This window comes from Seriola aureovittata, chromosome 1 (assembly GCF_021018895.1).
Source record: "Seriola aureovittata isolate HTS-2021-v1 ecotype China chromosome 1, ASM2101889v1, whole genome shotgun sequence".
NCBI lineage: Eukaryota > Metazoa > Chordata > Actinopteri > Carangiformes > Carangidae > Seriola > Seriola aureovittata.
Window position 1 is genome coordinate 7,773,348 of NC_079364.1, and position 12,442 is coordinate 7,785,789.

At 38.3% G+C, this 12,442-nt stretch overlaps 2 protein-coding genes across 5 annotated transcripts in view; both read right to left on the reverse strand.

Moving 5' to 3' along the window:
- Positions 1–251: 251 nt before the first annotated feature.
- LOC130169845 (40S ribosomal protein S17-like) lies at positions 252–5,230 on the reverse strand. Its single transcript, XM_056376909.1, has 5 exons — positions 5,176–5,230; positions 3,995–4,146; positions 1,669–1,774; positions 1,311–1,376; positions 252–379 (listed from the first exon to the last, which is right to left on the reverse strand). The coding sequence occupies exons 1-5, from the start codon at positions 5,176–5,178 to the stop codon at positions 302–304; spliced, it is 405 nt and encodes a 134-aa protein (XP_056232884.1). The 5' UTR covers positions 5,179–5,230; the 3' UTR covers positions 252–301.
- Positions 5,231–6,369: 1,139 nt separating this feature from the next.
- Positions 6,370–12,442, reverse strand: part of csnk1g1 (casein kinase 1, gamma 1) — a 33,473-nt gene continuing 27,400 nt past the window's right edge. For 2 of the 4 annotated variants that reach the window (XM_056374720.1, XM_056374737.1), the window contains 2 exons: positions 11,825–11,848; positions 6,370–10,900 (listed from right to left, as the gene is read on the reverse strand). In XM_056374720.1, the coding sequence (XP_056230695.1) occupies positions 10,846–10,900; positions 11,825–11,848 (79 nt within the window). In that variant the 3' untranslated portion in view covers positions 6,370–10,845. The remainder of the gene's footprint in view (positions 10,901–11,824; positions 11,849–12,442) is intronic. The other 2 variants (XM_056374728.1, XM_056374746.1) reach the window with 1 other exon arrangement.

Here is a 12,442-nt window from a genome sequence, read left to right on the forward strand (position 1 = left end):
TTTCAGATTATAATATGAAGTCTTAATCTGAAATGTAATTTGGGACTAGATCTGACAGGTTAATGTTGTGACATTCAATTGTGAAGCTGCTTAAAAATACTCAAGGTACCTCAAAATTGCAATTCAGTACAGTAATTGTGAACATACTCAAGTTACTTTCCCCACTGAGGATATTATCCATGCTACTCTTCATTATAGTTAAGCAAAGATCATTAATCATCACCTTCTGGCTAAAAAAAAAAAAGGGACCATTCTTGTGAATAATTATGTCTCTTTATTCAGAGCATTAATACACATGATTCTACAGTCCTCGTGGTGTTTTGAAGTTCATTCCAATAGTTGGCTGAGTGACTTGAAGGTTGGACAGGCCACCGAAATCCTACAAGAGGAAGAGAGAGTCGTCAGGATTTAGATAAACAAACAAGAATATTAGTCATAACATGCAGCGAATTACACGTTTATTTATTTCTATGTGAGGAAGTCTGGAACATTGCTTTGATAAACCCTGTCATTAGAACTACAACAATTAATTGACCGACATAAAATAAATCAACTATTCTGATAATCGATTAATTGTATCAATCAGTTTTCACCCAGAAAGGCCAAGCATTTATGGCTGCAACTAAAGTTTTTTTTTAATTATCAATTGATTGACAACTTTTCGATGTTTCATAGACTAACCAACTTGTCAATTGTCACATTGGATACCATCACCTTGGGCTATAGGTAACTGAAACGAACATTTGTAACAATTTTCTGATGAGTGATTAAATGAGAGAATCATTGTTAGTTGCTACCTTTTATGCAAACCTGTTATTTGTTGTTACCTGTTAGGCTTTGTCACAGTTTATCTACATGCTGTCTGAAAAACCAGACTGCTGACTTTGATAACACCTATGTGCAGTCCAAAATGATAAGTTTTGTAATATAGAAAAAAATGTTCTTAGCACAGTCATGTGATGGGCTTTTCTAACAGCGGACATTTTCACTTGTCAAACACAGGTGGAACTCATAACAGTCATGTCTTCATTGTTAGTGTTATCCAGCAGATAATCACTGAGGAACCTACAGTGAAGAGCCACCATTAATGTGATAATTCTTTTTTTTATCTGAATGTACCTGTCATATTCCTGGAAAGCACTTTGGTCTACATTAGTTTTTAAATGTGTTCAATAAATTTACTAGAATTTGTATGAGAGAAACTTCTAATGACTGAAACTAAAGAAAGTACAAACGTAACAGATCAAAAGTTCTTCACTGAGTGTGAGCAGTGAGACATTAATCAGCTTCAAAATGTATTTTACACTGACCAGCATCTTCAGCATTTCCTTTGTGTCTGGATCCACCTCGATGAGCTCCTGGTCCAAAGCAGAAATCTAGAGGAAGAGATAAACATAAATAAACAAATTAACTGTCTGGACTGTGTCTTTTATACCTTTCAGAAAAACAGTCTGCAAGTTAAAAAGGTGTTAAGTCTTTCTTTGTAAGTTACACCAAAGCTGCTCTGCAAATGATTCATCAAACCTGCATCTGCAGCCTTAGAAAAAAAAAATCATTATTAAGCCAAACCACCAAAGCACTTAGAGAAACTGTGAGATGTGAGTTTCCAAATCAGCGCAACAGCTGTGCTGTCTCATGAAACACAGATAAGACAAAGTGTGAACAGACCTCTGGGACGTAGTTGTCCCTCCTCTCTCTCTCCTCCTCCTGCAGCTTGATAGAGATTCCTCTGACTGGACCACGCTGGATACGCTTCATCAGGTGTGTCACATACCTGAAACACAAGCAGGAAAACATGGTTATTATATCAGTTTAAGAACCAACTCATTAGCAAAAGATACTCCGAGCATAATAAATAGTACAATGCATTTTCTCAGTTTCATATAATTTAACAGTGAATTTAATAGTTTTCTTTACAATTTTAAGAGATCACTTTGGTAACATCTGTCAACATTTCTGACAATTCAGTCCAAATGAAAGATAAAAAATGTTAAATTCAGCAATAATCAAAACAGTATAGAATGTGTTGCAGCTGTAATTTGAGGTGTTGTGCCACTAAACCTAATTGTCAGTGGTTATTCCGCAACTGCTTTCAAGTTCATAATGCAATTACAATTAAAATACAATCAAAACCTGTACTCTGCTGCCATTTATTGTTTGTATTATTTATGAAGACAGAGGGGCAGAGCTGAAAATGGGTGTTTACAAGTACAATGTTATATATAAATGTTGATATGATACAAATGAAGACTATAAACAGGAAAACTTTCATTTAGTAACCACAAATTATATTTTCCAACCTATGGCCTCCCAAGAAAATCAACTAACTACATAACAACAATCATTTTGTGGTGACCACAGTTTGAGTTATTAAACAGCACACAGTTAACCTGCTCTGTATTTAACATCTGCTGAGTATATACAGGACTGACCTGCAGCTATCTACAGAGAGTACGATGTGGTGTTCAAGTCTGGTCCACACGTAGGTGGGAGCTGTAACAACACTTTCATCAAAGCACAAATAGCTGCAGCACACTGACTGTAACACAACAAAACCAGAGGCCAGCACCTGTTTCTACAGCACAAACTCTGATTAATTGCAGTTTCTCAACAAAAACCTTCCATTAAAAGAACTCCATTAAAAGTGGTCTAAATGTTTGATTTAGATGAACAGCTGCAGGAAACTACAGCAGTGGTGTCTCTGAGGAAACATGCTGCCTGCTTACTCACTCTGCTCACGTCCACTGACCACACACATTAACGGTGGATTAGGAGTCTTTCTTCTGACATCAATCTTAAAGGCTCAGAACTGCAGCAAAGAGAACGTGGTCTCATTCTGACAGCCGACATACGAGGACGAACGTCTGGATTGCAAAACGTAAGAGAGATTCATCTACAGGAATGTAACATTCAGACAGATATCAATCACCATGTTTCCATTCACACTGATCATATGATTTATGTAAGGAAATATTCTGACATGAAAACTGAGCTCTATCTTGAATTGAGATCATTAACAGATTGAGCAGAACAGTTAGTTTACTGCTCATCTTTTAAACGTCAACATAAGTAATGTTAACATCATTAAGACCTCCTGTTAAGACCTACAACGAACTACATGGTGCAGCACACATTTTCAGTCCTGTTGTTCTAAGACTTGACTACAAATTAAAAGTCTTGCAGAGCCACGAATGCATGACAGCCAATGTGCATAAAGATAAGAGGCATGTTTGTATCAACCATGACACTTTGTGGTCATCTTTCAGACTCTATCTGATGAAGGCCAGGTCAAATAAACTCAAGACCTCTTACTCTTTCCTCTGATGTTTCTCATTACTGTGAGAGACATAAGTGGGGTCTTCCTTAGAGATACTGATAGGACTGACAAGTCCTTAAAAAATAAATAAAATAGGTACAACAAGTACAACCACAACCAGTAACATACTTCAATCAGAATTTATAGGAAGCCATTTTGTTAAACAATTATCTGTGACTATTAAAAAATTATGTTTGACCTTTCAGGATAATTAAGCTGTGATCGAGGGCGGCATGTAATGATAAAATGCCAGTTATTATTGGCCACAGTCCAAGGTGACATCCTGTAATACCCTGTTATTCGTAATACTCTCATGTACAACAAACCGCTACAACCAACCACATCCACAAAGTTTTTACTGGAAAAAAGACAAACGATTAATCGATTTTCAAAATAGTCGTCAGTTACTTTTCTGCCAATTGACTAATCGATCAGGCAACAGCAAGCATAGCTACTTTCCACTCCTGTGACAAATCAGACACGTTTTTAGTGAATCCACATCAGTGTAATGGGAGTAACTAGATAAACTTGATCAAAAACTTCCTTCAGACAATCACTGCTGCTGAAGAACAGCTTCATATCTTCATCAAATCTGAAAGGAACTCAAAAGGTGACCCAAGCTGCAACAGACGAACAGACAAGTCATCTGCACCTGATAAAAGCTGAAATTCCACTTACCCGGCAATTTTGTTGCGCAGAGGCTTGCTGGGGATGATGGCGATCTCCTCGCACACCCTCTTGTTGGTGTGGAAGTCATTGCCCAGACGTGTGTAGTATTTCTCAATGATGACCCTGGCGGCCTTCTTGACGGTCTTGGTCCTGACGCGACCCTGAAGAGAGGCCAAACAGACAAGTCAGTTTTACAATAATAAATAATAAATACAATAATAAAGGGGGTGAAGTGTGGAGGAAAATCACACATGAAGTTGTATAGTTCATGTTCATTACACTGGACTGCATCAGTGGTCAGAATGGAAACGTTTAAGCTCGGATAGTATTTTAGAAACCAATCAGAGACTGATTTCTAATCCTTTTTTTGACAACACCTCCGGCAGAGACATCACTCACTCCATCTACAGTAAATATCAGCAGCCCCCCCCCCCCCCAAATCAAACTGGGTGTATAACAATAACCACTATGCTGATAGACATGTCAGAGTTGGACTAAGTTAACAAGGTTGTAAAATGTTGAAAACAGTCTCATATTTGTCAAATCCTTTTCTTTTGTTTATTGCTAAGTTTCCTTTCCACTTCTCCTCTTTTCCACTTAACGGGAGCTAATTTGGGAGCAGAAGATCAAAACACAAATAACGTCGGATATTAACATTTGCGTGCCCTGTAAAAAATAAAGTTATGGTGAAATGCGGAGGCACAATATAATTTATACAATTTCAGGCTAATTCCACGTATAAGATCCTGAAATGATTGTAAGATTTGTCCTGATATCAAATGAAACATTAGCCAGATAACAACGGTGAAAACTGATAGAAGCGAATCTTTACGAAATCAGTTTTCAGCTGAAACTTTCGGCAACCAAGTCTGATAAGATTTAAAAAGTGGACATTAGCATAAACCGAGCCGGGCCAACTGATTATGTGTAAGTACTACACGAGTACCGGCGTTGTTCTGCCTGAGTTTAACCGACTACTGGCCGGTTAACTGCCATAGTAAAACGGGAACATTTAGCCTGTGTTTACATATATCTAACTCCTATAAACCGCCTCGATATCCAGCGTTAAGAAATCTTTGTGTCGTTTGTGTGCGGACTGATGCTTGTAGCCGCTTGGTGGACAGACAAACAGTGAGGATTAAAGAGGATTGTGAGGGCTGGTGAAGTGAAATGTTTCTCAGTGTACCCACCATGTTGGCTAGGACCAGTGGAAGAGAGGCACCGGAGGGTCATACAGGAAGTTTATAGTTTTCAGGCTGCTCGATCACACCACACCCGGGCCAACAGCGCCGGCTAGCGGCGGGGGGAGAGAACTGCACGTGAAGGAAAACAATGGAGGAAACAATATTTCACCATGTACTCAAAGTCAGTCATTATTTTATTTAAGTATATTTAAAGAGGTTGTTTTGAAGTGCATCCAAGCCTCAAACCAAAGTCTATCAGTAGTTTAAAACTGCCTTTTCCATCTGATGCCAATTGCTCTGTCACTTTTGTATTGTTTTTATTTTTATATTCCATTTTTATTGTTGCTTCTTCTTAATGTGTTTTTAATCTCAATTTGTGTAGCTGTGTATGGTGTCCTTGAGTGCCAAGAAAGGCGCCTTTAAATAAAATGTATTATTATTATTATTATTATTTAGCTATTTATATTTAGAGCTCCAACGATTAGTCTATTAATTGATCAGTCCATGGTAAGAAAATTCATTGTCAACTATTTTGATAATTGATTCATCATTTCAGTCTTTCCTCAAGAAAAAAACACTCTCTGGCCCGAGCTTCTCAAATGTGAGGATTTGCTGCTTTTCTTTGTATATGGCAGTAAATGAAATGTTTTTAGATTTTGACTGTTAATTGGACAAAACAAGTTATCTGAATATGTCACTTTGGGCTCTGGGAAATTGTGATGTGCATTTTTCCTTTTGACATTTTTTGGACGAAACTATTTATTATTGACTAATCAAGAAATTAATTGTTGGATGAATCAGTAATTAAAATAATTGTTGGTAGTAAAACTTAACTCAAACTGTATTATGGTTGCATGAACTGTATAAGAAAAAAATTTGCTTCAAATTTAAAACAGCAAAAGGCTCATTTTTGGCAATACATTAAAAAACACTTGTGGGTTGGCATTACTTCCATTTAAAGAATAAGAAGCCATTGAACTACGTGCTGTGAACATCTTACTCTTTACTGTAAATCTTCAAGCTTGAAAGGTGAATTTTGGAAATGTCCCTACACTGGAAAAACCATAAAATAAAATAATCTCCTTGAATATTTTAGTTATTTTCAGACCAAATTGCCCCGATCTTCAATATGAGATCTAACACCAAGATATCAAGTATCAGGAGAAATTGGTACAAATAACTTCACAAAGGACATTCCCACAAGGTGGAGAGATCTTTTATTTTACATAAAAAAGGGTGCAAACTGGAGTTTCCCTTTAGGTGTGGAGGGAATAAAAAGTGATTTTATAAGGTTCATGTGTGACACATTGTATTATATGAATTCAAGGAGGGAAAAAAAACAGGCATCTCAGATAAAAAGGACCTTTACCTTTCTGCAAATTAAAAATATGAAACCATAAAAAGAAGAAACATGGGTCCTTCATTCTTGAAGCCCTTGACTAACTCATTCAAATACATTTTCGAAGTGACATTCATATTTCAACACAATAATATTTATTTACAGATTTAAGATTTCTCTTAATCATAGCTCTGAAAAAAAGACAATGCTGAGGGGAGGATAAACTCTTGGAGCTGTACAATTTGATTTTCCACAGTCTGAGAGGAAAAAAAAAAAAAAAAAAAAAAATCAAAGAATACATCTTTTATATGGAATCCCAACTGAAAAGAAACAAAGACTACAATTGTGAACACTGTACAATTTACAATTTTCAAATAATCATCACAATATTGCAGTAAATGTCACCCTAAACCTCTCCCTCAAAGAAAAATATACAGTAAATCGAAGACAATTCTACAGTACAGCAACAAGGAAAAAGTGCCAGAGAACCCAAAAAAGACCTAAGCCATTCATTCACACTCTAACTGTCCTTTGCTTTGATTTACACAGCTTTGACACACAGGAATGAGTTACACACATCCAAAGCCATTAACACAAGTCTGAAGTGAACCGTATGAGAAATAAAGGGAACTGAAATGGAATGTGCTGTGAGAAGACATGAAAAAGTTATTTATTTTACATGAAGACTGGAAGCCATAACGTCTCAGTGACCCAACAGCATATGAGCCCTACAGGAGAGAAAATTCACCGGAGAGAGAGACCGCTCGCTGTCGTCTCCAGATAAGCCATGCACATACAAATCATACAGAGTTTGTCCTATATCGCTCTGTATGAGGCCCAGAGATTAAAAAGTAAATACATCAGAGTAATATATCTATATCTACCATTTCAGCCGTGAGCTTAAGAGTGAGGCCACCCACAGTTTGAGGAAGAAGCAAATGTTGCAAGGACGACCAGTCACAAATTCAACTCTGAAATAATTAACTTGGTCGGTTTCTTTTAAGTTACGACATAAAAGAAATTAACAACTCAACAGAAACGATTCAAAAAATAAAAAACACTTTTACTGACACACTCCAACACTTCCTGGTACTGAGTTGAGCCATGTTGCGCTGCGATTTTTCAAAATGACAGTGGACACGTCAAGGACACAAGGTGGAATGCAATGGTCAAAAAACATTCAACTTCATATTTTTCTGGCACAGGTAAAAGGCATGGGCTAGTAAAGTAGTAGTCTCAGGAATGGCACTCGAGGAATTCAGGGGGGAAACACTGAAGGCTGTATAGTCTTGATATCCATCTCACTACACAGGAATACTTTCAACTTCTCTCCGGTAGCTGGGACACAACACTCCAGGTGCCGCTGATGCTTTGTGGGGAGAATCACAGATCACAGGCAGCAGATGTCACAGGCTTTAGGTGGGTGGGTGGGGTTCACCCTCACCAGATAAAAATACATTACAATGAATGTTTCACAAAGACAAAACAGTGATTTTAACCTCCACACCAGCATCAAACTGCACCTGTCCTGGGTAAAGTTAATGACCCAAGCCTTCACATCAGCTAGCACTGCGCTCCACAGGTGAGTCTGACAAACTTCACCTGTCCAACACCCTCCAGAGGCACTAAGACATCTCGAAGAAATGAATACCTGTCATTCAAATAGCCTGTTTTCCCACCATTCCCCTCAAATTCTATTTGTGGAATTAATAAGATAAAGACCAAGAAAATAATAATAATTAAAAAAAAAACAACAAAAACAAACAGAAAAGGTCCCATAGATTTTCATATTCAAGTACTTTCAATAACACAATAACTTAGACCCTGGAGTAACTGACATGTCAGGGGTAAGAATAAACCAAAAGCTATACAGTGTAAATACACGCAACAAGCAGGTTTACATACTGATTCATTGAGATAGTTTGCAACATCTACAACATCGTATTTCTAAAGATGATGGAGCAGGTCCACAAAACGGCAAATCTAACACCCCACTGAGAGTTGATTCATCTAGGACTCGCATGAGTATGAGTGTATGAGAGAGAGAGAGAGTGAGAGAGTGTGTGTGTGTGTGTGTGTGTCTGTGTGTGTGTGTCTGTGTGTGTGTGTCTGTGTGTGTGTGTGTGTGTGTGCGCGCACGCAGAGAGGAAAGGGGCAGGAGGAAGGTGTCATGGCACAAAAAGGGGACTGGGCGGGGATAAAAATCGATTTAAAGTGTATTCCCTGCACCCTATAGGGAAGGCCTAGCACACGAGGCAGCTACAATTAAAGTAATAAGCACGTTTAAAGTACAGTATTAAGAAGGCAGGGTCTTGTCAGGGAAAGCCGGGGTCAACAAATGTAGTGCAGTCATGGTTTCGAACTTTTTTTTTTCTTTTCTATTTTTTATTTTGTTACCCTCTCTTTCTTTCCCCATAAAACCATGGCTATTTGGAATGGAAAAACAAAAATTGCATTTAAAAAAAAAAAAAAAAAAAAAAAAAAAATTCACATTAGCAAGATATAAAATAAAAAAATAAAACACTTATGTATGGTAATTCACGCTCTGTTAGGAGGATAGGCAAGGTGACGTATCGAGGATATTGTTTCAAGGCAGTCCTCCATGACACTAAATTAAAAATAAAAAATAAAAAAAATGGTATGGACATGTTCTTATCCGCTCTCACGGCGACATGAGGTTTTCTCTCTCTGCATCGAGGAGAGGGACCCAAACATCAAACATCGCTTTGCAGCACAGGGGTCTTCAGACTGGACACGCAGGGGCAGGGACGTCTTAACACCATTAACACAATATTACACCAAACCTTACATTTGGCATTGCTCTCTTGAGAATACATCTTCAGTGTTACACGGGAAGTCATTGCCTGCTCTGATACTAGCTGAGAACAGTCTGCAACGTTGGGCTTTTATTATACACGTGACCACGCTGCAAATCTCACAGCCATCATGCTGCCAAGTTGTTTGTCCCACTAGTGGTGTGGTGTGGCGTGGCGTGGAGTGGTGGTCGACTGGTTGGGGTTAAGGCATTGGACTGTAGCGTCGAGAGGCTGTGATTCAATCTCCAAAGCACATAATGCCAGTTACTCTTGTCGTTTCAAAGCAACATCCCCCAGTGTCAACTGGTTTAGAGTCCATTATTAACCATCACATTATTAAGATCAAGAACAATTAAGACTCCGAACCCACAAATCCACTTAATTTTGGTCTCAATTTTTTTCCTTTTTTAAACATTATTCTTAACTCCTTAACTGCAATTTCCTTTCCATGCGCATAACAGATTATATGAATGCTCCAAAGTCATTTACTTTTCTGTCCATACATTCAGTGTGTATGTTTTAGAATTAGTAAGAAAACCGGTGGCAACCGAAAGATAAATAGCATAAATAGCATTTTTTTTTTTTCCAGCCACATCTACAAGTGTCAGGTTGCTGCCCATCATCACAAAGCCAACAGGAGCAGAACTGCATGAGAGTCAAAAGAGACTGTAGTGTATTTTGACAGCGGCGTGGTTAAGGGGAGTGCTTTAACCAAGCAGCGTGAGCAGAAATCATCCTCAGAGAACACAGTGCAGGAGACATCTCTGGTCTTCTGTTCTCTCAGGCCCCGGTCCCAGTGCCAGGGTTGACCTCTTTGGAGGAAAAAAAGTGCAGGGGCCAAATGGCTGACTGATGCTCTCCGTTACACTCCTGGCTCCTCTTTCAGGTTTACATTCAGCCCCACATCATGAATGAAGGGGCTTTGTGTCAAAAATGAGTTAGCAAACTAACGACGGGCAAAACCACTTTCTGGGTGGAACTGGGACTCGACAGAGGAAATGAAAATATGATTTTGTGAGTCAAACAAAGAAATCATGGTATGCAACGGGCTGAACGTGGCAAGATTCCACAGGAAGATCTGTCTCTTCCTTTGCGATACCACAGAGGAGAAACAGCAAAAAAAAAAAAGAAAAAAAAAAAAAAAAAAAGCCAAACATGGACAGAAAAATACAAATGCTGGGCGTCTTGGGGAGGGAAAACAAAAACAAGATTATCCTCTGCAAAATTCCAACGAATAGGTTCCCCATTTGGCCGACTGGCCTGCAAAACATTCCCACACATCTTGGAGGAAAAAAAAAAAAAAGAAGATTTTTTTTTTTTTTTTTTTTTAAAATAGGACTCCCATCAAAAGACACAAGCATCTTGTACATCTCAACAAACCATTTTTAACTGATCCCTCCAGAGGACAATTCAATCACGATCTTTCAGTTGCCTCTTTTATCTGAATGGGACCTTATTGATTTCTGAAATCACAAACAACTGAGCCGGACACTTGGAACGTTTCAGGCCGGTGGTGGACGATCATTTGTGCCTCGGCGTGTTCTTCTTCCGTTTTCGCTTGAAGAAGCAGCAGCACCTGCAGACAAAGACAGATATTAAATCCGTATGTAGATGAGAGAGGCTTCAGATGAAGCAAAAGAAAGAACAAACACGAGCGGATTGCTTAAATTAGTGTGTTAAATATCACAAGAGCTTAATCTGAGTCTACCAAATCTGGACAGATACATGTTTTTTAGAATCATAAGAATGAGAACTGCAGCTGCCAAAAGGTTTGATTAGTAAAACATGAAGATGGATGCATTTCCATCCGCCAAGTGTTTGCGTGTTTATTCACCTCTCACCATTTTTAAGAACAAGAAAAAATGGCAGAGGGGACTCAACTACAAACTGCTGCAGTGACTCTGAAGGAAATATTTCTCCTTTGCAAAAAAAAAATGGGGCAGTGCACACAAAGAGCACAAGACAGGATGAGCCTTAATGGTCAATAAAAACATACAAAGACAAGAAAAAAAAGCTGTGGATCAAGACATAGGACAGTGACTGGGTACTCTTAGATTAATTTATTAATAATGGTGCACCATGCAACAGGAGTTTAGAGACCTTTAATCTGAAGCCAAATGTTCTGCAAAAAAGGAGCTTACAAATATTAGGATGATTTTGTTAACTTATATCAATGTACTTGTTGTTTATGCTTTCCGCCCTGATGTGATGTTTGACCAAGTTTTAAGCTAGTGTGCCTGCTCATATAGCAGCATGGTTTACAGTCTTCTTTACTCTATTACTTCACATCAGGTGGTGCTGAAACCAAAAGGCAGAAAAGGGCTTTGAAAAGGAGACTTGATAGTACACATGGCAGACAGTGTTCTCAGGAGTATATAGCACTGTTGTACCAGTGAGAGACTAGTTAAGAATTTGTAAATTACAACTCCACTTTGCCCAGCCTAGGCTGGTCCACTCCCTGTCCCATGAGTCTGATGTGGACTAGCAGAGAGGGACTCACCACAGGTTGAGCATTTTCACGCAGCTACAGAAGAAGAAAGAGGAAAGAGTGTAAAGAGAAAAGAAAGATAGATTAATACAGCAAGACCAAGATGATGGGACTGGGCACATGCCACACTAACATGCACACAAACACACCCACAGGACACAGGTGGACACAGAGGGAAAGTTTTGTTTTTTTTTAGAGCGAGGATTACAGAACTACTCTGCAGTTTCTTATGTCTCCCAGAATTCCTGGGAATGAAAGGGTTACAAGAACAAAATTTGTTGTGTAATGTATGCTACAGTTGAATGTACATTTAACATCCCTTTTAAAAAATGACCCTGTCTGCTTTCTGAAAATGCATTGATTGTTCATATAATTACATTTCCTTGATTTATAGTCATATTTTCTAATATTTTTCAATGCTAGACATTGAATTATTGTCTCCACCTACATGTTGGTGGAACGAGAAAAATATCAAGTACAACAGAAATACACCAGGATTGGGTTGACCAGCATATTTGTAAATCCAAGTTTGTGTGCAAAGACCCTGCTAAGCTCTGAGTAACTAGTAACCAATTTTTAACTATTGATTTACTAAATCTAGTTGCACCATTAAAACTTAAAACGTCTAAG